Source organism: Botrytis sinoallii (assembly GCF_014898435.1).
Source record: "Botrytis sinoallii strain Bc 23 chromosome Unknown BSIN_004, whole genome shotgun sequence".
Lineage (NCBI taxonomy): Eukaryota > Fungi > Ascomycota > Leotiomycetes > Helotiales > Sclerotiniaceae > Botrytis > Botrytis sinoallii.
In genome coordinates, this window is record NW_024066031.1 from 1,297,108 (window position 1) to 1,320,662 (window position 23,555).

The 23,555-nt window shown below is 44.3% G+C and overlaps 7 protein-coding genes across 7 annotated transcripts; 3 read left to right on the top strand and 4 right to left on the bottom strand.

The window, feature by feature from the left end:
* Positions 1 to 593: 593 nt before the first annotated feature.
* Positions 594 to 1,989, top strand: EAF02_002892 (uncharacterized protein; the record flags this gene model as incomplete). The annotated part of the gene is made up of 2 exons (XM_038898940.1): positions 594 to 751; positions 1,077 to 1,989. 2 exons carry the CDS (start codon positions 594 to 596, stop codon positions 1,987 to 1,989), a joined length of 1,071 nt encoding a protein of 356 aa, XP_038761228.1.
* Positions 1,990 to 2,467: 478 nt separating this feature from the next.
* Positions 2,468 to 3,389, bottom strand: EAF02_002893 (uncharacterized protein; the record flags this gene model as incomplete). The annotated part of the gene is made up of 3 exons (XM_038898941.1): positions 2,468 to 2,658; positions 2,718 to 3,083; positions 3,170 to 3,389. 3 exons carry the CDS (start codon positions 3,387 to 3,389, stop codon positions 2,468 to 2,470), a joined length of 777 nt encoding a protein of 258 aa, XP_038761229.1.
* An 841-nt stretch (positions 3,390 to 4,230) lies between these two features.
* Positions 4,231 to 7,278, bottom strand: EAF02_002894 (uncharacterized protein). Its single transcript, XM_038898942.1, has 2 exons — positions 4,880 to 7,278; positions 4,231 to 4,796 (listed from the first exon to the last, which is right to left on the bottom strand). Exons 1-2 carry the CDS (start codon positions 7,055 to 7,057, stop codon positions 4,596 to 4,598), a joined length of 2,379 nt encoding a protein of 792 aa, XP_038761230.1. The 5' UTR covers positions 7,058 to 7,278; the 3' UTR covers positions 4,231 to 4,595.
* Positions 7,279 to 8,039: 761 nt separating this feature from the next.
* EAF02_002895 (uncharacterized protein) lies at positions 8,040 to 12,851 on the top strand. Its single transcript, XM_038898943.1, has 6 exons — positions 8,040 to 8,552; positions 8,604 to 9,622; positions 9,880 to 10,329; positions 10,410 to 10,956; positions 11,026 to 11,447; positions 11,561 to 12,851. Exons 1-6 carry the CDS (start codon positions 8,105 to 8,107, stop codon positions 12,683 to 12,685), a joined length of 4,011 nt encoding a protein of 1,336 aa, XP_038761231.1. The 5' UTR covers positions 8,040 to 8,104; the 3' UTR covers positions 12,686 to 12,851.
* A 441-nt stretch (positions 12,852 to 13,292) lies between these two features.
* EAF02_002896 (uncharacterized protein) lies at positions 13,293 to 16,361 on the bottom strand (the record flags this gene model as incomplete). Its single annotated transcript, XM_038898944.1, has 1 exon — positions 13,293 to 16,361. One exon carries the CDS (start codon positions 16,359 to 16,361, stop codon positions 13,293 to 13,295), a length of 3,069 nt encoding a protein of 1,022 aa, XP_038761232.1.
* A 657-nt stretch (positions 16,362 to 17,018) lies between these two features.
* Positions 17,019 to 18,746, top strand: EAF02_002897 (uncharacterized protein; the record flags this gene model as incomplete). The annotated part of the gene is made up of 4 exons (XM_038898945.1): positions 17,019 to 17,062; positions 17,126 to 17,435; positions 17,526 to 18,444; positions 18,526 to 18,746. The coding sequence occupies 4 exons, from the start codon at positions 17,019 to 17,021 to the stop codon at positions 18,744 to 18,746; spliced, it is 1,494 nt and encodes a 497-aa protein (XP_038761233.1).
* A 1,239-nt stretch (positions 18,747 to 19,985) lies between these two features.
* On the bottom strand, positions 19,986 to 23,211 carry EAF02_002898 (uncharacterized protein; the record flags this gene model as incomplete). Its single annotated transcript, XM_038898946.1, has 3 exons — positions 19,986 to 20,084; positions 20,145 to 22,817; positions 22,891 to 23,211. The coding sequence occupies 3 exons, from the start codon at positions 23,209 to 23,211 to the stop codon at positions 19,986 to 19,988; spliced, it is 3,093 nt and encodes a 1,030-aa protein (XP_038761234.1).
* Positions 23,212 to 23,555: the final 344 nt, after the last annotated feature.

The following is a 23,555-nucleotide window of genomic DNA, read 5'->3' on the forward strand; positions in this document are numbered from 1 at the left end:
AAGATATAATGTGCTCGTCTGAAGATTAAAAGCTGATATTTCAATTGGAGGAAGGTATGATACGTTATCCAAGAATGAATGGAAGGGGCTATGGCAGGACCAGTAAGAAGCAGTGTGTTGTAAGTTTGGCAGTAACAGTGAAGATATAATAAACCTGTGAAGCTGGTGACAAAGATAATGCCAAGACTAATGAGGGGCTAACACAAATTAGGTATAGCGGGACATTATAGAAGCGGCCGAGGCTCACACCAGCCTCTTTCAGCCTCCTCTTCATTTGTGAAGTCAACAATCTAGCCCACCTGCCTGTCGACGACCGCATCATTTTTCTTTTCTTTTGCAAAATAAAGTATTTATGAGTGTTCTTTATCACTTCATATTTGTTTTAAAATTATACAACACGTTTCAAAAGACACCTTCAACATAGTCCTTATTTTGTTATCGCGCTGTACATGAAATCCAAATAGAAATCCCCTGTTTGCTATCTTCAAGGCTCTCCAGCTTCTTCGTATCATCCATCCTCAGACATCGAAAATTGCATTGATTCCCATTACTTCGCATCTACCAGCTACAGGAAATCTGGATCATATCGAATCATGTCACATTCTAACCACAAACAAACGCTCCGTAAGGACTACCCATGGACAACTTATCCGCTTATATCATCTGCTCCTATGCGCTTAATATCAAAGCCTGCTTTGGCTTTAGCTGTATCTAGGGCTGGAGGTCTAGGTTTCCTTGCTGCTGGTCACGAGTGAGCTAATTCCTTTTTCTTTATATTCGCTTCTCAGCGCAAATCACTGCTTTTTCCAGAGAAGATCTCACAATGAGTATAAACGAGATGGGCTCACTAAGAGGAGAGCTATCTGGATCATGTACCGTGTCTATCATACTCCACTTTTATGCCACTGATAGACAGTTGATACTTTTGACCATCAAGTATTGGGACAGTATGCTATCCAGCGATTGTTCATGCAATATGTTCTTATTCATTACAACTCGGACTCTTCTCTATTTCAGTCTGAATTACGCTATGTACAATTTCATATATGCCCAAACTAATACCAGAAATCATCCAGTCTCACCACCCTTTCGGACGAAATCAGAGAGATTCAAGAATCTCTCTCAGATGACCCTATTCCCGGAAGCTATCGAGATACTCTTCCTATAGGGATAGGGTTTATAGTTTGGGGTTGTGATCTCGAGCATGTCCTGTCAATTCTCGCCCCTCTTCCATTCCCCCCTGCAGCCGTATGGTTGTTCGCGCCACATACTAGCTCGGATTTGCAGGAGTGGACAGATTCAATCCGGAAGCTCACAGGCAATCTTACCAAGATTTGGATCCAAGTCGGCACCGTCTCTTCTGCTCTGTCAGCCGCTCACTTCTGTGACCCTGATGTTCTCGTTATTCAAGGTTCTGATGCTGGTGGTCACGGCCTCGCTCATTCATCCTCGATTGTTTCCCTACTTCCTGAATGCGCATCTGCATTACGTTCAAACGCATATTCACACATACCTCTCATTGCTGCTGGTGGAATAGTCGAGTCACGTGGAGCAGCAGCTTCATTTATGTTGGGTGCTAGTGGGATATGCATGGGTACACGGTTTTTGGCTTCTTCCGAGGCAGTGATACCGACGGGTTACCGAAATGCGGTATTGGCAGCAGAAGATGGTGGTGTATCAACCACGAGAACAACCCTTTATGATAGATTAAGAGGAACAGCAGGCTGGCCTGAAGAATATAATGGAAGAGGAGTAGTCAACAAAAGTTACTGGGACGAGGCGAACGGTATGAGTATGGAGCAGAATAAAGAGCTTTATGAAGACGAGGCGAAAAGAGGAGATGAAGGCTATGGGAACAAGGGACGTCTGTGTACATACGCTGGCAGTGGCGTTGGGTTGGTTCGAGAGACCATGGATGCTCGTGATATTGTAATCGAAGTGAGGGAGGGGTTGAGGAAATTGATTAGAGAGGGATCAAGTCGTTTGTGAGGCATGTTGGATATCATGAGTTTGGAATGCCCTATGATCTTCCAAATCAAAGCTTCGGATGGGAATTGGAGATTGGACATGTTGTCTCATCTCATCCAGTTTAACGAATTTCTTTTCAGTGTATAGCTTCAAAGGGTGGCTGCTTTGTATTTATCAGTTTGTATGATGCACAAACATTCGATGGGGTTTTTTTGATATACTAATACTGTTTTACATAACCAAAAACGTCTACCTGCAATAAAAAATTACTTTCTAATTCCATGAATTGAGAGAACCGTGCGACTAGAGATTTTTGGGCGAGCAGCATGGGAAAATATGTGAAGCGAAAGATTGAGGAAAGTGGAAGTGTATGAGAAAGCAGAATGAGACAGTAGAATGATGAAAATTGACATCGCCATTCTTGACTGTTCGTACTCCAAGTTAAGAACCCCAAATCCTCTCTCAATCTCTAGTCGTTGAATTCATATATTGTACATTTTTAGTTCTTTATCTTCTTTCCATGCTTCGGCTTTTTGGCTGGCGGCGGCGCTGCGACTTCTTCTTCGTCTTCTTCTTCTTCATCATCATCTTCATCATCTTCCTCCTCATCCTCTTCCTCTTCCTCATGTTCATTTTCCAACGCCTCCCTATTAATCTGCTCTCCCCTAACAGCATCCAACTCAGCCGAAGCTCTCGCCAACTCAGCCCTCAACCTAATCCTATCGCCTCCAACTCTACATCACTCAAACCTCTAGCAGCACGCGCTCTAGATGCGTTAGTCCCCCCAAATACGCCAGGGCCCTGCGGAGCCACCAAAATCGCTGCAGCCCCCGCAGCCCCCGCAGCTGCACCAGCCAACCCAATACCCACCGGTCCCACCAATAACGGCGCAATACGCTTTGGACCACCGGTCCTCCCCCACGAGGCACATTCGCTGCAGGAGGAACTCCTTGCGCGGGTATGATAATAGCACCAATAACCCTGCTGAAGCAATACCGACGGCCACTCTGCTAAATCACCCAGCTGGCCACCGAAATTATTCGCAGGCGCCATGCCCGGAATATCAGGGGCATCTTCGGCTTCTGCTTGAAGATGAGATACTGCGTTTTGATGCTCTATTTATTCCTCACATTAGCTTCAACTGCGACTTTTCCTCCCCAATTTGCGTGTCGATTTTCCAGAGAGAAGAATACAAACATACCATGTCTCAACGAACATCTGCTCCCCTGCCCCCCATAATAGCAATTCGTACACGCCTCTTTGAAATGGCCATCGGCCACCACACAATCGGTAAACGGCCCATTCCATTCCTGCAATTGGTGCAAGGGACGTGCTTGGAGAGTACCGACTGGGTTGCTAGCCATGCTTCTTCGTTTAGAAATGCGACGGGGTCCGACGAGCAGGTTGCGGTTGGGACGCATAGTCGTGTTGGCGGAGGATGGGGAGTAGCGCGAGGGTGTTCATGGAGGCGGTGATTCTACTTGCCGGAGCACCGTTGATTACTGTATTGGAAAGTAAGTTTTTAATGTTTTAAGGGAGGATTGGGAGGAGTGGAATCAAGAGCGTAGTCAAAGTGAAAATGATGTGGGAGATGAAACGTAAGGTTAGATTTTTGCAATAGAGCCGAGCGATATGCAGTCAAGAGAACAAGTATACTTACGCGTTCCCGCCGGGGGGCCGGGGGTGGTATAGGAAGGGGAGGAGGAGGAGGCGGTGGTGCACCAGCCATGACTATTTATGTATATTCAAGATAAAAAGCACAAGCTAGTTTGGAAATACACATGAGTTTGACAGCAATGGGCAAGAGCAGAACGACATAGACACCTCTTGAATGCGCAATAGATGTATGATCTGAGCATAGCACAATCGTTCCTTTGTTTGGCACTTAAGACGCTACCTTTGATGATTCTTCGCTACCCTTTGTGGGAAGGATTTCATGAACTAGGGCATTGTGAGGTCAATCACTTTGTGTAGAGGCCGCAAATGAATATTTTGCTATAGGCGCAATCTGAGAATCTGCCAATCAAAAAGAATCTTAATTGATTGCATGTCATTTAGCATGCAAGAAAGACGCAGACCAAAAGGCAGAAGCCATGCTAACGTGGGGTTAGCAAGTGAAGAGGAGCAGCAGGCAAGGTTGAAAGACTCCTGACAATTGATGGAGCCCTGCTCCACGTGAACTCGATCTGAAAGTTTGCTCTCACAACCACATTCCAAAAACAAAGCCTAAGATTTCCACGACAATACTAACGTCTTAATGAGCTCACTTGTGGGGATTTATGGTGAATAGCACATCCACAATATAGGGGCACAATCCATCATCAAATGCTTACGAAAGCCTTGAGGCCAATTTGAATATTATAACAATCTGATCCTGACATTTATAACTGTGAAGCAAAGACAAAAGAGAACGAAAAGAAAAACTAAGAGATATCAATTTCCAGTGCAATGCTACGCTATGCACCCAATCCAGCCATACCATCCGAAAAAAACTTAAAAGATCTAGTATCATAAACAACGACAAAAGAATGCCCCATCCATATGTATGTATATATTCAGTTTATACATGCATACAAGCACAGCCCTTCGTCTTTCCACGACTTGTGAGATCGAGCCGTGTATGCGATTTAAAACAATGGCAATTCTCCTCCTGCCCTGTCTTTTCTATCGCAATATCCAACGTTTGGAACTTTATCACCACCACTTGTCCAGCTGATGATTGTCAAGGCCGTAGTATATACCATTACCACCAAGCCAAAGATACAAAGCATGATATCTGCCCCTTTGCGGAAACGTGTTTTAGCTACACCTCGATAATGTAGCATTGGCTAATGAAAGGTTAGTCTCTTGATCTTGGGGCTGAAAGTATGTGATTTAAATTGAAATTTGTCAACGAAATAAGAGGACATACCGGATATATGAATACTAGTGGAATACAAGCAAAACTTCCGACGATCGAAACAAATTTATCTAAATCGTTGGAGCCAACGTATGCAATGGATGCGCACAGGGCAACGACGAAGAAGCGGAAAACATTCTTTTGCCATTTGATATAAGGATTGTATTTTCCACTTTTGGTAAAGAGCTCATTCTCTGTGATTCTGATGGCTGGGAATATCTGCAGAGGGGTTGACAAAAGAATGGCGCACGAATAGAGGAATTGAACACCATTGACCATCTTGTCGTTCTGTGGAAGATTAAGAAGAACAACTGTCTCTATATGGGAACCAAATGCAGCGTAAGAAAGAGCACCCATAGAGATGAATACTACGCTGATAATGATCATGACTATACCGAGAACAGGAGGAAACTTCTTTGGATTCTTCATGGATTCTTGAATAGGGATGATCAAGCCAATTCCTTCGAATGTAAAAATGGCGGTGCCAATGAACAGCGTCCAGTCTTGCTGGTTGAAATTGACGATGTCAGAAATACCACCTTGTTTCACAATTGTGAAAATGTCGTAGTAGTAGAGATATACTAAGCCAACAAGAATAAAGGCATCTGCTATGAGCGCGGTAAATCCGAGCTTGCTGATGTCGCGCAAAAGAGAGAATGGCAAGAAAATAGCCATTTGTAGCAAGATCAACCATGAAACCTCCCAGTGAACTCTACAATTAGTCACAGCTGCTATGAAAGCTTGCAAGTTCTCTGACGTGAATACGATATACGCAGCCACAAATCCCATCTGACTAACGACAATCGATGCAAGAATGACTGTTCGCATCCATCTCCCATAGAGAACACCACCCATATCTCCGAAAGACGCCTCAACCTTTAGTCGCGTGTTGACGAGTAACACGAAGCAGTAATAACTCAAAGCTGCGACGAGAAGAAGGATAATGTTACTGAAAAGCATACCGCCGTTGAGATACGCCTTAGGTAGGAACAACACGCCAGTACCCACAAAAGATTTTAGCAACAGCAACGAAGCTTGAAAAGGTGTGGTTGTTCCTTGTGGTGCGCGCTCCTTGCGCTTTCTTTTTCTGCGACCAGGTGTAAGCAGAGCACTATTCTCCATAGGCTCTCTATCCTCATCACTACCTTCACCATAATCATCAGAGATAGCATCCGATCCAAAGTATTCGTCAGGTCCGAGTACCTCATCGTCTTCTTCCAATTCTTCACCAGCAAAATGGCCGTAGATGGTTAGAAACTCGAGGAAGTTGTTGGTAAATATTTTTGGCTGTCGTTGCGCGAGTCCTCCGCCTTCTTCTACATCTATGCCGTCAGGAGTAGGGCTGCCTGCTGCTCGACGTAGATAATTTCGTCTGAATCCACCTGGCACTTTGATTGTGCCTATGTCAAGAACTTCGTTCTCTGCTTCTGGTCGCGAGATGTGAAAGCTCTTACTCCTTTGAGATCGGCTCGCTCTGTGAGCATCTTCAGTCCATCTGTATATGGGTCTAGTAACGTCACCACCTTGTAATCGCAGACTCGAAAATTCATCATCATCTAGCCCAGGTGCTATAGTTTCAATTGCCTGTTTTGATGTACTAGCTGGAGAGCCCACACGGAATGATGGTGACTGTCCGCTTGGGCCAAATATCCCATCAGCGGCACCGTCACCTCCTAGCTGCGAAGGCCCTTGTTGCACCAAATGTCTTTTTATAATTTCTGGGTCCTCGTAGGCTGTCGGGCCAGCCCATCCTTGCCCTCCTTGTACCGATCGCGGAAGAGAGCCATAATTACTATGCGCTCCTGTACCTTGTATTTGTTTACCGGCAGCGGCTGGTGATAATGAACGGATGGGAGGTGTTCCAAAGGTAGGAGGAGTCTGCCCGATAGAGTTCGACAGCGCAGCAGCCAACGCGCTGATACCTGGACCAGGCGCATAAGATGCTGGACCACCTGCGCCAGCCAGCGGGAGAGGAGTAATACTCTCAGATGAATCTGCGGCGGCGGCCTGATTCGGAGTAGGTATCTGTCGAACTTGTGGAGTGCCGTGATGGGAAGGTACTGGTGAGGCTAATCGGGCTGTTGATTTATCTCTTGAAGACGGACTGCCCGACCGCCCTCTGAATGAGCCTGGTGATGGTGACGAACTCATCGGAACTGGCAGAGGTCGTGAAGAGGAAGGAGTCGACATGATGATATGAGATGCAGTCGGTGAAGAAGGTAGTAGATATATTTTATTTCAAGAGCAGCAATTCGCTGGGTCTTATCTCATGATAATGGCCGTATTGTAATAATCCTGGTAAGAAGACAACCTATGAAGAATGGAGAAGATGGAAATCTTCTTCGGCGAATTTCGTTAGCCTCGATATACAGCAGATGCCAACAGAGCCGGTGAATATTTCATGTGCTGTCGTAAGATTACTCACCAAGAATGAATATCAAAACAAATTTCTGATAGAATGGATACGATGTTATTATGTTGTCACCTGCCTATCTCATCATTCTCATCCTCAGCTCACACCAAGTTATCCGGCTATCTTGCAAGATACATAAAATGGCCCTTGTCTTGTCTGAGAATCTCAAACATCCAACATCAACATCCAACGAATCGGGGGAGGAGCAGCGAGTAAGAAGACCCCGAAAATAACCAGCCAATCGAAATTCAAGAGTGAAATGCTTTTTGTACGATATTTCGATTGGTCTATTGAATGATATAAAACAATACGAGTAATGGAAGAGTATTATACACCAACGTATCTATCTAGGTAATGATCTCTCATTCCTATGGGCTGAGGAAAAGTAAATATCTAATGATGAAGTACGAGTATGGACGGGTGAATTTCATATGAGCCATTTTATAACCTCCAGCTTACACGACAAGTACAAATAAGAACAATAAGTATTCAACTCTTTCCTTCCATCTGCTCCTCGTCCTCCTTCCTTTCTCCTTCCTCCTTCCTCCCTCTCTCGAATCTCCTTTGTTCGAAACTCATTCTGAACAATCGTCTCTCTCTTGTCACCTGTGTCCCTTGCCCTGCCACATGACGTCGAACGGCAATATCCTTGTTCTTGGCTTCACCAACTCTTAGATCTCGTATCTGTTAATGAGTACGAATTCGAGTATATAAAAATACATACCTATGTACAGGACATTATTTCTTTACTTAAATTAACATATTGATTTGGAGGTGGGTATTGATATTGCCATTGGTTTTACTATCAATAAGGTTAATTGAGAATGCCCAATGCGGGCCAGGGAATAGACAGCATCGGCGAAGCTAGCACCAGCAAGCATGGAACCCAGTGTGAGGGTGAAGCTCCTGCTAGTGAATCCAACATTGGCAATGGAAATTCCTTATCCCATCGAGTCTTACACACATTTTCTAGCGATGTAACTCACAACGTCCAAACGCCGGACCCTCAAGAGGAACAGCATCAGGATCCATACTCTGCTGGTACCATGGGAGAAAATTCATTGACTGTCCAAATGCATAATGAGGCAGAGCGGAAGAGGAATGGTACAGCGATTCCTAGATCAGGGCTGGGACCTCGACCAATTGGTGGACAAGAGAAGTTGGGGATGTTTTCTGGGGTGTACGTGCCAACATGTCTCAATGTTTTGAGCATTTTGATGTTCCTGCGATTTGGATTTATTCTAGGACAAAGTGGGTTATTGGGCATGATGGGTAAGTCTCTGAATGCATAAAACCATAACAAATATTGACAGTACCCCCCAGGTATGCTTGTCGCGTCATACGTGATCAATTTTATCACTACCTTCTCTCTTTCTGCGATTGCCTCGAATGGGACAGTGCGCGGAGGTGGTGCATATTACTTGATATCTCGTTCTTTGGGTCCAGAATTTGGAGGCTCAATTGGACTCGTCTTTTATCTGGGCTTCGTTTTCAATACTGGAATGAACGCCGTGGGTCTTATCGACTGTATCACGCTAAATTTCGGTGCCGACAATGGCAATTGGGCTCATATCTTGCCTGAAACAAACTGGTATTGCTACCTTTGGTCTACCTTAATACTCGTTTTTTGTACACTGTTATGCTTGGCTGGATCTGGGATCTTTGCGAGAGCTAGTAACGGGCTACTAGTTATTCTATTCATCGCCACATTGAGTATCCCACTTTCGGCATTGGTCGTTAGCCCTTTTGAAAGTCGGAATTTGGGTATCGAATACACGGGCATTAGCTTGCAAACACTATCTGGGAATCTTCTGCCTCAGCTTACTAGAGGTGCCGCTGGCAGCCAAATCAATGGACGAGAGACTTTTCAGGATCTATTTGGGATCCTATTTCCTGCAACAGGGGGCATATTCGCTGGGGCAAGCATGAGTGGTGACTTGAAGTCTCCGAGCAAAGCCATCCCAAAAGGAACTGTGTATGGCCTTATCACAACTTTTTTCTTGTACACTCTAGTCATAGTAGCAATGGCCGCCACAGTGACCCGCTCATCTTTCCTCAGAAATACTAATGTGCTTCAAGAGACAAACATGTCAGGGTTATTAATCCTGGCAGGAGAAGTGTCCACTAGCTTGTTCTCTGTGCTCATGGGAATTATTGGCAGTGCAAAGCTTCTTCAAGCAATATCAAGAGACAGCCTGCTACCTGGGTTTTCTGTATTCAGCCAGGGAACCAAGAAAGCTGATGAACCTACTTTTGCCATCATTTTCACATTTATTGTCACCCAATTGACAATGCTTGGCGACCTCAATCAAATCGCCAGTTTTGTAACAATGACTTATCTTGTAAGTACGATTTGGCGAAATTATGCGAGACTACAAACCCCCCTTCTCCACACCCAGTCTCTGATTTCAATTGCATGCTGCATCAACAATCGCGCTCGCCTGGTGTGTGATGTTGTATTTTGATGTATACATCTGTCATTTATGCCCACCTTCTTGTGTTATTTTATGTTCGTTTGTATATTTTGAGTGCAACAGTGGCTAGGGTCTCATTTTCATACTAAAGAATTGTTATGGGTAGCATTAGCTAACATTGTTAGATGACCTTTCTAGTCATGAACCTAGCTTGCTTCCTCCTTTCAATCGGTTCTGCACCTAATTGGCGTCCCAGTTTCCATTTCTTCAACTGGCAGACTGCTTTTGCAGGAGCAATATTGTCAGGGGTTGCAATGTTCTTTGTAGACGGAGTCTATGCAACAGGATGTGTGGGCATGCTCCTTCTACTATTCCTCCTCATACATTATTCCGTAGAGCCAAAGAGCTGGGGAGACGTATCCCAAAGTTTGATATATCATCAAATTCGAAAATACCTTCTTAAACTTAAACAGGAGCATGTCAAATTTTGGCGCCCTCAGGTTATTTTACTTGTCAATGACCCACGCCGACAATACAAGCTTATACAGTTTTGCAACTCTATGAAGAAAGGTGGTCTGTATATCCTTGGTCATATTATTGTGACGGATGATTTCAGCCAATCCGTGCCAGAAGCTGTAAGTAGAGCTTCAACGCTACATATACCATAAGAATAAGCCGTGCCATTTAAGCAACATTTACTGACTAATGAGAGTAGCGTCGCCAGCAAGCAGCGTGGAACAAGTATATTGATTTTTCAAAGATCAAAGCATTCGTTAATATTGCCATATCTCCGGCTCTTGAATGGGGTGCTCGCAATATTATTCTCAACGCAGGACTAGGAGGAATGCGGCCCAATATCGCAGTCATGGGGTTCTACAATTTAGATGACCTTAGAAATGCTCAGCCATTGATAGACATTTCGGAGCCATCTGAACCATCATCGGGCAATGTCAAGAAATTCAAGACACCACCTCGTTATAGGCGTCAGAACAGTAGGGAGAAGAAGATGCAAGGAGTGCTCCCAACTGATTTATGCCGGACCGAAGGCATGATGAGCGTAACAAGCTATGTCACTATCTTAGAAGATCTGCTCTTCAAGCTGCAAATCAACGTTGCAGTGGCCAAAGGTTTTCGAGATCTGGAATTGCCAGATACTGAGAACACGAAGAAGTGTATTGATCTTTGGCCCATCCAAATGTCTGCTGAAATCGCAGCTGAAGGAGATGTAAAGCAGAATGTTTTGACCACCAATTTTGATACTTGTAGGATACACAATTTCTAAGTCCCTTTTTTTTGAGGTCTTTGAGGTAATTAGCTGACAATAGCAATAGACACTTTGATACTCCAGCTTGGTGTCATTCTAAACACTGTACCTGCTTGGAAAAAAGCATACAAACTTCGCGTGGCTGTATTTGTCGAATATGAAAACGACGTGGAAGAAGAAAGAGGCAGGGTAAAATCTCTACTCGAAAATCTGCGCATTGAAGCTGAGATTCTTGTATTTTGGTTGGCATCAGGAGATATTCCATCCTATGAGATCATCATCAATGGTGCAACCCCTGGCTCCAATCAAGTTGACGAGGTCGAACAATGTCTTAAGGGACAAGACTGGTGGGATGACATACAGAAGCTTCGTGGGAATCATGGAGCTACCACATCTGCCGTGGTAGATCTGGCTCAAATAACGAACATATTTCATGCTGCCCCAACTTGGCCGGACGCATCATTTCAACAGGGTGCACGGTATAGACATGTAAGCACTCACTTGATCCACCTCTTGTCCTTTTAAATGTTCATATGTTTTCCTATCCTTGAATATGCATTATTTTCTGATGATGACTGACCTGCTCTTGAAATGTTTCTTAGGCCCAACGATTTCTTGGACTCCGACGGCTGCTAAGGAAATCAAAGAAACGACAGAATATGAGTAATCTAAAAGGTTTAGGTGTCAATATGGGTATGAGATCTCAGAGATTAGAGCCCGATGTTATGAGCAGACATGCTAGTCAAGGAAGTGCCAGCGAAGATTCCGATAGTGATTCCGGACCTCAGACTGAGGAGCCGGAGTCTGATGACGAAAGTGCAGCGAGTGAAGGAGACCTCGATGATTTCGAATCAGACAATGATACCCATGCTGGAGAGATCAAACCAATTGCCCGAAGAAGAAGCCATGGCGATAGCTTACGTGGTCCCCCCATATCTAAGCGTGCAGCGGGAGCAGAGGAGCCAATTCCTCCTACGATTTCGAAATCAACAAGACAATCGATAATTGATACTTTCAATAAATCACCGGATGTATTGATGCCAACCGCTTCAGCGCCTGTGTCACCACCACGTTCACCTCAACCATCCGGTCTTCAGCCATCACCAATTTTAGACTTCCCTGCCTCTGTGCAATCATTGAAAGACTCACAAAAGTCACCCGCCGCTCCTGATTTATCAGTAACGTCATCTCTCCTACAACCTCATGACCCACGAAAGAGACCACCGATATCTAGACATGCATCTACCCCGAAGTTCTCTTCAAAACCAGTTCCCATGACCCGCGTGGCCACAGAAGACGGCCCCGGCCCTAGCATAATGTTCGCCGAAACACCCTCTCCACCAACCGCTCGCAAATCCGCTCCTCGTATGCCATCCGCCTATCGTTCTTCTCCCTCTTTCGACCGGATTTCCGAAGCATCCAATTCTTCCAATCCTACCCGTAACCCTCCTTCTCCGACTCGGTCTTCATACTCTTTGCAATCCATTCCGCTTAGTTTTAATGATCTACCCTGTAGAGCACAACATCTAATTCTCAATCAGTTGATTAAGAGTCAAAGTGAGGAGACGGCGGTTATCTTTACTACTTTACCGAGTCCGGTTGAAGGAACGGGTGGAAGTAGGGAGGCGAGTGAGGGATATCTTGGGGATTTGGAGGTATTGTGTGGGGGCCTGCCACCAGTGTTGTTGGTGCATAGCAACAGTATGACGGTTACTGTTAGCTTGTAGGGAGTGGGAAATGGGATATTGAAGGGCAATACATAAGGTATTCGGCGGTCGGGCAAGGTGTATTGAATATTTGTGCATGCGGTATCGGAGTTTGGTGGGCATTATATCGGTTTAAAGGATAGGCAATAGACATATATATAACAGAGAATACATTCAGGTTCATGGGTTACTTAAGACTCTTGCTATTTTTGATGAAAAATGTAGTGTCAGTTACTATACACAGGGGGGGTATTATAATCTCGTTGGATCATATCTAGACCCCAAACTTTGATAATTGCAATCCCAGATGACCTTCAGTGCGATAATAGTACCCTAAATTACTCCGAATTATTCTACCAAGAGTATCACAATCTCGTGGGAATCATTTGCAAATATTTGCAAATGTAGAATCGCCGAAAGATGAGATTGTTATTTATTATTTTTGCATTATAATCAAGGGAAATTATATCCCATATCCTAAATCCTATATGTTATATCCCATAAGCATCAATCTTTTCAATAGGAAGTAAATTCTGTGAAAAGGGCCTTATATATGTGTGATTCTTAGCCGTTTAAAGCCCTGATCTTGAAGTTTTGATACATATATGGCAGCTTCATTGTACATAACTCAAGTAAAGAAAGAATTGTATGCGACTTGCAGTCCACATGTTTCCTCTTCTGTGACAAGCTCGGTTGTCGTGTAGTTTAATGGATTGCTATAATTTGAGTTTTGGAGTATAGAGGCTTCCGAAGCGTTCAGTAAAGATGTTGTTGGAGTAGTGAATCGTGACTTAGATTCATTTTCTGAATCGTTGGAGTGGTATGAATCTTGGGTGTGGGATGGAGTAGTATTTATATCCAAGTCTTCGAGTAATCCTGGTAGCGATATGCATTCCTCTTCCATTACTATGGTTGGTGATAATATGGGAGATCTATCTAAGGCGAAGAGGAGCTCCAAGAACGTGTCCTTGTCTTCCCAAAAATCTGGATTACATCCTTCTTTTTCTTTGTCCTCACTTGAGAGGTAGTGTTCGTGGTAAAAGTCATCTTCAGAGTATGAAGAGCTTGAGACAATAGTAGACTCGTTGGCAAACTCATACTCGTCACCGGAGATGCTTGTACTACTCGAGCGGTTATTGGAGACCCATTGCATCAAAGGTATATACAGTGGGGGTTTCCTTTTAGCTCTAAGATCAACAAACCCGAAAGAAAGATCTCGTTCAACAACGTGTGGGTGGGAGTCTGCATCGAGATCGAGGTAGTGAAGCTGCACGGCCAAAGAAAAATAATAATCCGTCTCAACAAAATCCGCAGCAAAATCTTCATCAAAACCGTAATCCACCAAAGCCTGGGAGATTACATTCAAGTAAACCTTTTGGTTGTATGGAAAGCTGGCAAGGTGGAGTGGTAGAATGGAAGTGAAGGATAATGATGGGTTATTGAAATCTACTCCTGAATCCTCAAAGTACCCAAGGAACGCCGCCCAGATAGCTCTATGGAATTGGGTATTCGCGTCTGAGCTTTTGATCGAAGCAACTAAGTCTTGGAATAACAAGATGTTTTCGTTGAGATTGAGTTCGTTCATTATCTGTTTCAAATGAACATCGTCGTGAAGGCAATTAAATATACCTGGGCATGATTGAGATATATTACACTGATGGTCGGTCGCTCTTTTTATGCAACGGGTGAGACGAGTGTAGTACCAACTCCAAACTTCATCCGCACTTGGCCATGCTAGAGGCCACATTTCCTGGGTCTTTAAGAGGTCATAAACGGGACGTTGAAATCCATCAATTTGCACTTGCCAATCCAAGTTCTCCAAGCCATGTTCTGGAATTGGAGCGTGGGTACTATTCTTGATTATAATTCGCGCCAAATGCAGCAGCGACTCAGTGTCTGACTTTGAAGTTGGTGACAAAGTAGCGATGGTCATGAGCGGCGATCGATCAGCTCTTTCCTCCTTTATTCTTGGCACTCCTGAATCCAGACCATGGTGCACCAATTCCTCAAAGACGGACAGCAGTCCTTCGATACCGCACTGCGGGGGAATAGATCGATACTTAAAAGCTTCGATAATTTGGCGCAGTGTTAGTTCGAGGAGAGATCTCTCAGCCCACAAACGATCATATGGCGAGGCATGTCCATTTATAAAGAGCTCTCTAACCTCTGCCAGGTTACCAGAAATGCAGGCATTGACGATCGGAGCGTTGCTGTCGATTATATTATACACTCGTAAGGCGGGTTCGGGGGCAAATGACGAAATAGCGAATCCTTGCTCAACAATAGAGCAACATATACCCAGCTGAAGTAACTCCGGATTTGCGAACAAATCCACGTTTGTCTGAGTGACAGTGAGTGATCGTATGTTGACGGAATTAGTATCTAATTCATTGAAGGTTGTAATGATAGACTGTACAGTCACTATACCAATGGCACGAAAGTATTTCTTTTCTAAGATACGCTGTTGGACAACTTCTCGTCGAGGTCCAGTTCCCAAAATAGGTTTGAAGATTTGTATAGACTCAATCCCACCAAAATCTCGATTGTGTTTGGTTTCAAGATGAAACCCCAACAAGACTTCGCGGAATATGTTTTTCACAAATGTTGGCATGCCCATTGGCAATAACCTCAAGCCCTCTGAAGTGGCCTTTAACGTTTCGATGAATTCGTTTGCTGTACTGGCATTTTGAGCCATCTCATGGACTTGACCGACTGTTCCGGACACCGTCGTAGCAGAAGCAGTAAATTTCGATGCTGAAATTGCGTTGACCGCGTTGCAGAGGTCATTGATTTTTGTACAAAGATCACTCTTCAATGTAGAAACGGCTTCCTTTGTATTGCATGCAGCTACGTGCACTTCATTCAACCGTGCTGGGATCGTACTGACAACATTCGAGGAATCGCCAAGCTTCGAGGCTAGAAAGTTAAGATCCCGCTTGATAACTTGATCGTGTGAAAGCTTTTGACTTTCTAGATGTCTTCGCCGATGAGTAAGTTGGACTTCTTGTAGATTAAGTGGAACTCGCAATATTATATTAGCCTGCATTATAGCTATGTCGTGCTTGACTTTATTGATTCTGGATGCGTGCTTTGCGCACGTATCTCTTAGAAATACAAACTTGAGTTTACTCATCTTCCTCCCGGAAAACTTGTTGGTCGCAATGAACTTTATTAGATTCTGCACAGCTTCTTGCGCTGTATTCAAAACCAATCGAACTGCATGCATCCGACCACTCGCTGTCAACTTAACACCAGAAGTTTCCAAATCTTGAAGAACATTGCGAAAGCTGTCAATGATGAGTTTAAGAGAGCTCACTTCGCTTCGAAGTTCCCGGAAATCGTCGTCTGCTTCCTTGATTCCATCAATTATTCGACGGACATATTCGCAGCCTTGCACGAGTTGGCCAGCAAGACCAAGAAAAGCAATAACTGACGCGCCTAATCCGATAGCTTCCGCCATGGCACGAGAAAACAACAAAGATTGGAAGAATGGAAGAATCTGTAGGAATTCAAGAATCTGCGGATATATTTGAAGACTTCTTTTGAGGGGGTTTGGTTTATGTCTCTGCATCAAGGTTGCTTTCACATTGTGGTAATACTCAATGAGGCTCGGTTGCAATAGTTTGTACAACCAGAATGTCATAAGGGCGTGATATTCTGCAGAATCAATTGGGAAGTTAACCCTTGTCAACTCCATCGTCAATTGGTTGATTGGGAGCCATTCGGTCTCGAAACAAGAATTCTAGCTCAACCTATTTACAGTCCATCTCGAGTGCAGCAAACGTTTACTTCATTGTCATGCCTTTTGAGATTTGTTCGAAGTTGAGATGTCGAAGAATTTTGAAGGTGTATCAGCTCTTCATGTCGTAAGACCAAGCTCTCTTTTCAAGATATGAAATTTTAGTTACCTGTTCTAAGACTTCACGAGTCATCGTTGATGAAGCCTAATCGAAAAAGCATACCTGGCAGTCGCTGCGCCATGGGATGGTACATCACCACAGCGTAACACTTCGATCAGCAAATCTCGCAACTGAGTTCAACTATTGAATTCGTCGTCCAAGATAGTCTCATCACATACTTGGATGGCTATGCTTTAGATGGCAATAATGCATCTTGAAGTTACCTAGTATCGCGTGTAATCCTTACTTCCAAAAAATAATATAAAAGGAAAGCTCTTAAATAATGAAATCTGTTTGTCTGCACTGCAACGGAAAGGAAATTTACAAGTCAATATAATTAACCTTGATGATCACGTGCATGTAATTTACACGAGAATTCGCGGATCGCGTCCCTGCGCGTTTCCCAACTTAACAAAAGTTCCACTGGTAGCAACATTGACATTGAGAACAACAACATGGCGGTACCTGTAGAAGATGGCAGTTTACTGCATGGCCCCACGTAAGTAATTGATCAAATGAATCAGTCGATGTAAAGTTCTAAACTAATTGTTCTTCAATACAGCACTTCTCATTCCTCACCACCGACTCGAGTACCCTCGTCCTACAAGCCTCTCTCTACATTTGCACTCTCCAAAGCAAAACAATATCAACAGCAATATGGCGATATGTACTTCTTGAGATTGACTTCTTTAAAGAAACCAGTTGAAGAAATTGCAAGCGCCGCTTGGGATGGGTTCCAGATTTCTGGGGAGGAAGTGCGGAAGGTAGAGAGAGTGTTGGATGTTAGACAGGGAGAATTATGTTGGGTGGCAGGTACAATTTATATGAATATGCCATTGAAACCGAATATTTTGGAAGATATAAGTAAAGATGTAGGGAATTTCCTTCCTCATTTGAGCAATTGGAGAAGAAGGGAAGTATGAAATCATGATCTTGAGATACTAATTATTTTCCATGAATAGCATTGGATATCAGCACCCCCACCTCGAAAGAAATATCTCTCCAGTGACGGCGAAGACGAAATAATGCTCGAGGATGAATCTGGACGACTGCGATTAATTGGAGGACAACTAAATAAAGAGCTGCTGGTGACAGGCTGTATAGTAGCAGTAATGGGGACAGAAAACGCAAATGGCGATTTCGAAGTAGTGGATATCAAAGTACCAGATTTACCACCGCAGGAACCAAGATGGGAAATATCCGGGGAGAAAGAGGAAGAGGATACAGATATGGATACGGAAAAGGCAGGGCGCAAAAAGATTGCCCTCGTCTCTGGCCTCTCATTCTCTGGAACCAGCGCCGAGAACTCTCTCGAAAAGGCCCTCCTGACCGAATATCTCTTAGGCGAGAGTCTAGACCCCTCTTCCCAAGCCGAAGTCTCTAAAATATGTCGTCTAATAATAGCCGGCAACAGCATTGCCACTGACCTCGATAGCATAGCACACGACACCGTGGGCAATACACGCAAAGCACAAAAGAAATACGGCTACGATGCCAGCGCCTATAATCCCGCTCCTACCGCCCATTTTGATAACTTCCTAGCTGAACTCTTGCCAAGTTTACCCATTACATTATTACCTGGACCTAGCGATCCGGCAAATGCAAGTCTGCCGCAACAGCCTATTCATCCGGCTATGTTTCCTCAAGCTAGAGCGTACTGTGGAAGTGCGCCGAGTGTTATCGGAGAAGAGAGAGAGGCGGGATGGTTTGACCCAGTGACGAATCCATGGGAGGGAGAAATAGAGGGATGGAGAGTTTTGGGCACGGGCGGACAAAATGTCGATGATGTCTTCAAATACGTAGAGGGTGAGGATCGCCTGAGCATGATGGAGGCTATGTGTAGGTGGAGGTGTTGTGCTCCCACTGCACCAGATACTCTTTGTATGTTACACCCTACATCCCTTCATTCACTTTGCAGCAAACTTGCGCTTTCTTTGAGAAAAGGAGACTAACATTCCCAAGGGTCCTACCCATTCCAAGACGCCGACCCCTTCATCATCAGCACTTGTCCGCACATCTTTTTCGCCGGCAACCAACCCTCTTTCGACACCGCCAGCATCGAGGGACCAGACGGCCAAACCGTCAGACTAATATCAATACCCAGTTTCGAGGAAACAGGCGAGATCGTACTCCTAGATGCTGAAACGTTGGAGGCGGAAGTTGTAAGAATCACGGTGGAGTAAGTAGGTATGGTATCTAGGTAGAACTGTTCATATGCATCTGAAGAAAAGAGGGAGGAGACGTTCCGAGCCATTCATCAATGAATTACCTACCTACCTACCTACCTACTAAATATCCATTCTATCTCATCTTATCTTACCTCATCGACCAAGTATCTAGCCATTAGGAGACCACAATAATAAATAATAAACCATTTGCTAGATTACCTAGATTAGACAGAAGCTAGATATCTATATACAATACTCTTCTAATCACTCTACATCTACATACCGAGAAAGAAACACACTCTCTACATTCCATAAAGTAGATAGGTACCTAATTAGATCCTCTCAAATTAACCTCCCCCAAAAATTACAGAGGTAGGTAGGTAGGTAGGTAGTTAGATAGGTATATCCACCCCTTCCAAATCCCCATATAAGATATTATACATCCATATTCCATATACATTCCCGCATCCCATTCTCCAAAAAAGGGGGGGATCACACCATCTCGCTTCCACTCCAAACAAACAGACAAACAAACAAACAAACAATTTCGAAGAATCGCAACACCCACCCACTCCTATTCCCCTCCCCTCCCCATACTCCAGCTATTTTCCAAAATTCAAATCCCACACATCACAGCATCACCCAACCCAGCAAATAATATAAAAGATCACCTAGGCTACTAGGTATCGTATCATACACAGATAGCACTGAACTAATACCAGGATCTCGAGTCCTAAAATGTAAGATTATATTCATAGGTATTCATATTCATATTTTATTTTTCCATTTTTCCATATAAAAAAGAAAAAAAGGAGCCATCTAAACTTACTACCTACGACCTCATACTCACTACTCCAACAATGCAAACCAGACCAAACAACACGGTGTATCATTCCGCTCACAGCATAACAGTAACAGTAACAGTAACCACCTGGAGTTAACGCTATCAAGTCAAAAAAAAAAAGCTAAAGCACGCATACCCACCTACCCATCCATCCCCTTCCTTTTCCCATGCGCATTCGCATCCGCTTTCAACAATACAATGAACGAATGCCCTTGAAATCACTCTCCAAAATGTCATCATCAATATTAATCTCAAAAATCCGTATGCCGAGGCCAATCCATCCATTTGCGCTCGCTACACTCTGCTCTGACGTGCGGAATCCGTTATTCCTTTCTCCGCCCAATCTCCCATCTCCCATAGATCAAAAGCTCAAGGTATAATCGTCAAATTCCCAAACCCTCTAGCGATAATCAAGAAACCCTTTGACTCAAGCGTGATCTACCCGGACCCTGCGCCTTTTTGATTGCTCTCAATTCTTCCTCAATTCTCCTTCGTTCCGTTTGTTCAGCCTATCATGAATTCATTAGCACAATCCCATCAAATCCAACAATTGAAAGTCAAAAACTCACCCTCAAAGCCCTCAGCCCCTCCGCCCTCGAATCCCTCATCATCTTCTTAAACTCATTCTTCAGCACCGTCGTGCTCGTATTATTCATAGTCGGCGTCACGCTTCCATCCCCAGGACTCCTCATCCCCAAATTTCTAACCTTCTCATCACTCAGCTGACTCTCAAGATTTTCCCTCTCATCCCTCAATTTATCAATATCCGCTTCTAACTTCTCTCTCTCCTTTTCCCATTCAATCGACGCTTTGGTCATAATTTCATACTCTTCTATCGTCTCTTCAAGCTCCTTTTTAAGCTCCTTAAGTTTCGCTTCCGCCTCCGCGCTACTTGCTGTTGGGCCCGGAGACCTGGCGGCTTGGAGTTCCGCAATCTCGCCTTGAAGCATGAAATTTTTATTATGAAGTGCATCCATTTGTTCTTGCAACGCCTTATTCTTGTTTGTCATAGCATCGATTTCCTTCTGAATAGCTGGATTCGAGGCAACTTCTGCAGCCCGCTGAGCTCGTGAACCGTATGCACCATCGAGTTCTGCTCTCGCAATGACAACTTCCGTTTGCAATTCTGCAACCTTCATACTGATATCTTCCACCTCCTTCTCTTTCTCTGCCAATAACTTATCCTTTTCTCTAAGAGAATTTTCATGAGCAACTCTAGTCGTGGCAGCAGCAGCTACAGCAGTTGACAACTCCGCAATTCTCGCTTCATGCCCACTCAACTTGCTTGTCACATCGGCACTATTGATACCGTTATCGTCTTTAAGTTCCTGGAGTTCATTTTCCAGTTCATCAATCTTTTTGTTGGCAGCAGTGAGCTGATCCTCAAGATTTCGATTAGTAGTTGCCAGGCCAGCAATTCGTTCCTGCGAATCACGAGCCGCGATTGCAAGTTGTTCTTGTGAATCACGATGCGCATCAGTAAGACTAGCAATGCGCTCCGAAGCTTCACGATGAGAATTGGTAAGCTCCTCCTCATGCAGACGACGGGATTCGGCAAGCTGTTCTTGTAATCCTCGAAGGGAAGCGGAATCCTTAGCCTGCGCCTCGGTATCCATCTTATCTGCTTGCCTAGCTTTCATCAGTTCAGTCATGACATTACTGAGTTGTTCTTGAAGATCAGCAGCATTACGTTCTGTCCTCTCGAGAAGACCTGTAGTTTTGTCGAGCTCTTCTTGCTTGCTTACAAGCTCAGCATCCTTCTGAGCATCGGACTTGTTATTCAGTTCTCGCTGTTGTTTGATTTGTCTCTGAAGAACCTTCTTATGCTCCTTTAATTTAGTAGCCGAAGAATACAGCCACTGCACCTTGGCCGAGAATGATTGAAGTGTAAATGGCTCATTTGGATCACCCATCTCAGAGCCAGTATCAGAATCATCCTGAGGAACACGACCGTTTGCTGCACGATTTTGTCTCCGCTCCTGCTTCTGTTTTCGAATTTCTTCCTCTCCAGATTGTATGATATCCCATAAACCCATGAGCACGGCTTCCATTTGATCACTATCTCCAGATTTACTCTTATTGACCGGAGGATTGGCAACTATTTCAGCAGCTTTCGTAAGCTCCTCTTCTACCGAAGCAATAATATCCTGGAAATAATACAATTGCTCTCTCAAGCCAGTTTGTTGCCCGGTAATTGCTGGTGGCTCTTGTAACTCTGGGTGTGTAGGAGAAAGAAGACCCCTAACCTCGCGATTCAATTCCTCCAAAGTATCTTCCATAGAAGCATTTAATTCATCGGCTTGTCGCTTGGAAGCAGTATACTCTAAATCAAGAGTAGCGATACCCTTCTCCAAGTAATCAAGGTGATTTTGTAAAGTTTCTCCAGGCTGGGTTGGTTTTCCTTGAGCGTTGGTTCTTGCAAGTGGTACTGGATTTTGGCTTGCATCATGGCCAGGATTGGCCTTGATGATTACTTCTCTCAAAGCAGAATTTAGATCCTCCAATTTCTGTTCAGTAGTTGTAATGAGTTGCATATGCTCTTTTGACCTTTCTGTAGAAGGCGTTTCCAATGCCTGGTTCATGCCAAAAGCCCCGAAAGAAATATCCAAAGGATCCAATTGTCGGTACAAGCTCCTTTCATCAAATTCATCCTCGATCACTTCAAGACTGTTCCTAGCATTATGGTATGTATACATACTTTCCGGACTTCCAGGAGGTATGCCACCTTGACGAGAATCATCCCCCCCTGAATCTCTCTTCGGGCCTTTATGCGTCATCTGAAGGATACCCGCCGTGTGCTTCAGCAATCGATGCTCCGGCTCAATCAACCTCTTTTCAAGAGACCATAACTCGGCTGCCAAGTCTTCACATTTCTTTTCACTGGCCGCACGCTCTATGTCAGCTTCCCGAACCTGATCGCTATTGCTCCTATTCCTATTTCCAAATATACCGCGTTTTTGTTTGTTGGCATCATTCAAATCCACACTCTTCTTCTTATCCGGATATAATTTTGTCATAGAACGAGCCGCATCGCGATATTTCGAGTGGACCACCAAATTTTGTCGCGCGGTTTGGATTCGTTGGTTCAGGGACTGGCATTGTTTCTTCAGGTCGTCGACTTCTTCTGGAGACAGAATTTCATACTCCCTCGCATCCCATAACGCTGTCTCCACTAATAAATGTACTTGTATAGGATCGTTGATATTGAGTAACATGGAGCTTTGCGGATGCGCCGTATTTACCTATGCCATGACAAAATATTAGTCTCTGATTCCCCCTCGAAAACCATTCGCACAACAACAATATGCAACTCACTGGATTGTACCGCTCTTGTGGCTCCTCAAAACCATTCAAAATATCCGCTCTGTAACCCTCCAAAACAATCGAAGCATCAGGGGCCTGAACATCATATCTTCTTCCAGCCGCAGCGTTCTTCTCCTTCACGAGCCCATCATCATAACCCCTCGATCTTCTATTCTCCTTCCTATCCTTATCCCTCGTTCTCTCCTGCCCATAATCATTTCCATATCCACCCTCAAAACCATCTCCCTGTTGTCCATCATGCCCTCCATAACCCAAATCCTGACTCGTCCTACTCCTATGCTTCCGCGGTTCTCTCTCCCCTCTACTAGGCATCCTCCCCTCTCTTATCTGCGGACCCTCTAACAATTAAATCTCCCTTCCTAGTATCTCCCCAAAATCTTCGTTGTCGCGAAGTCCGTCGGCAAAGCCCTCTGAAAAGGTATACCGAGCTGTATCGTCCAATCTTGTTTATCGCATAATCACCCCTCTAGTTCCCAAGTTCTCTCTCTTCTTCACAACCAAACTCTGCGCAATGCGACAACCCAAAAGTAGTTATCTCTCCTCCAAAACCAATAATCAAAAGGGTACAAAGGAAAAAACTCAAAAACCAATCGTCTCTTCAAAAAAAATCGTAGCTCGTTGCATACCTCAAAAAAACAACAACAACGGGAGAGCAA

What these genes read in the sequence shown, in the direction of transcription:
- EAF02_002895 (XM_038898943.1), top strand. Translation starts at nt 8,105, where the DNA reads ATGCCCAATGCGGGCCAGGGAATAGACAGCATCGGCGAAGCTAGCACC. An exon ending in TGGGTTATTGGGCATGATGG is followed by an intron (nt 8,553 to 8,603) that starts GTAAGTCTCTGA and finishes AGTACCCCCCAG; the next exon opens with GTATGCTTGTCGCGTCATAC. An exon ending in AGGGTGCACGGTATAGACAT is followed by an intron (nt 11,448 to 11,560) that starts GTAAGCACTCAC and finishes AATGTTTCTTAG; the next exon opens with GCCCAACGATTTCTTGGACT.
- EAF02_002894 (XM_038898942.1), bottom strand. Translation starts at nt 7,057, where the DNA reads ATGTCGACTCCTTCCTCTTCACGACCTCTGCCAGTTCCGATGAGTTCG. An exon ending in CACTAGTATTCATATATCCG is followed by an intron (nt 4,797 to 4,879) that starts GTATGTCCTCTT and finishes ACCTTTCATTAG; the next exon opens with CCAATGCTACATTATCGAGG.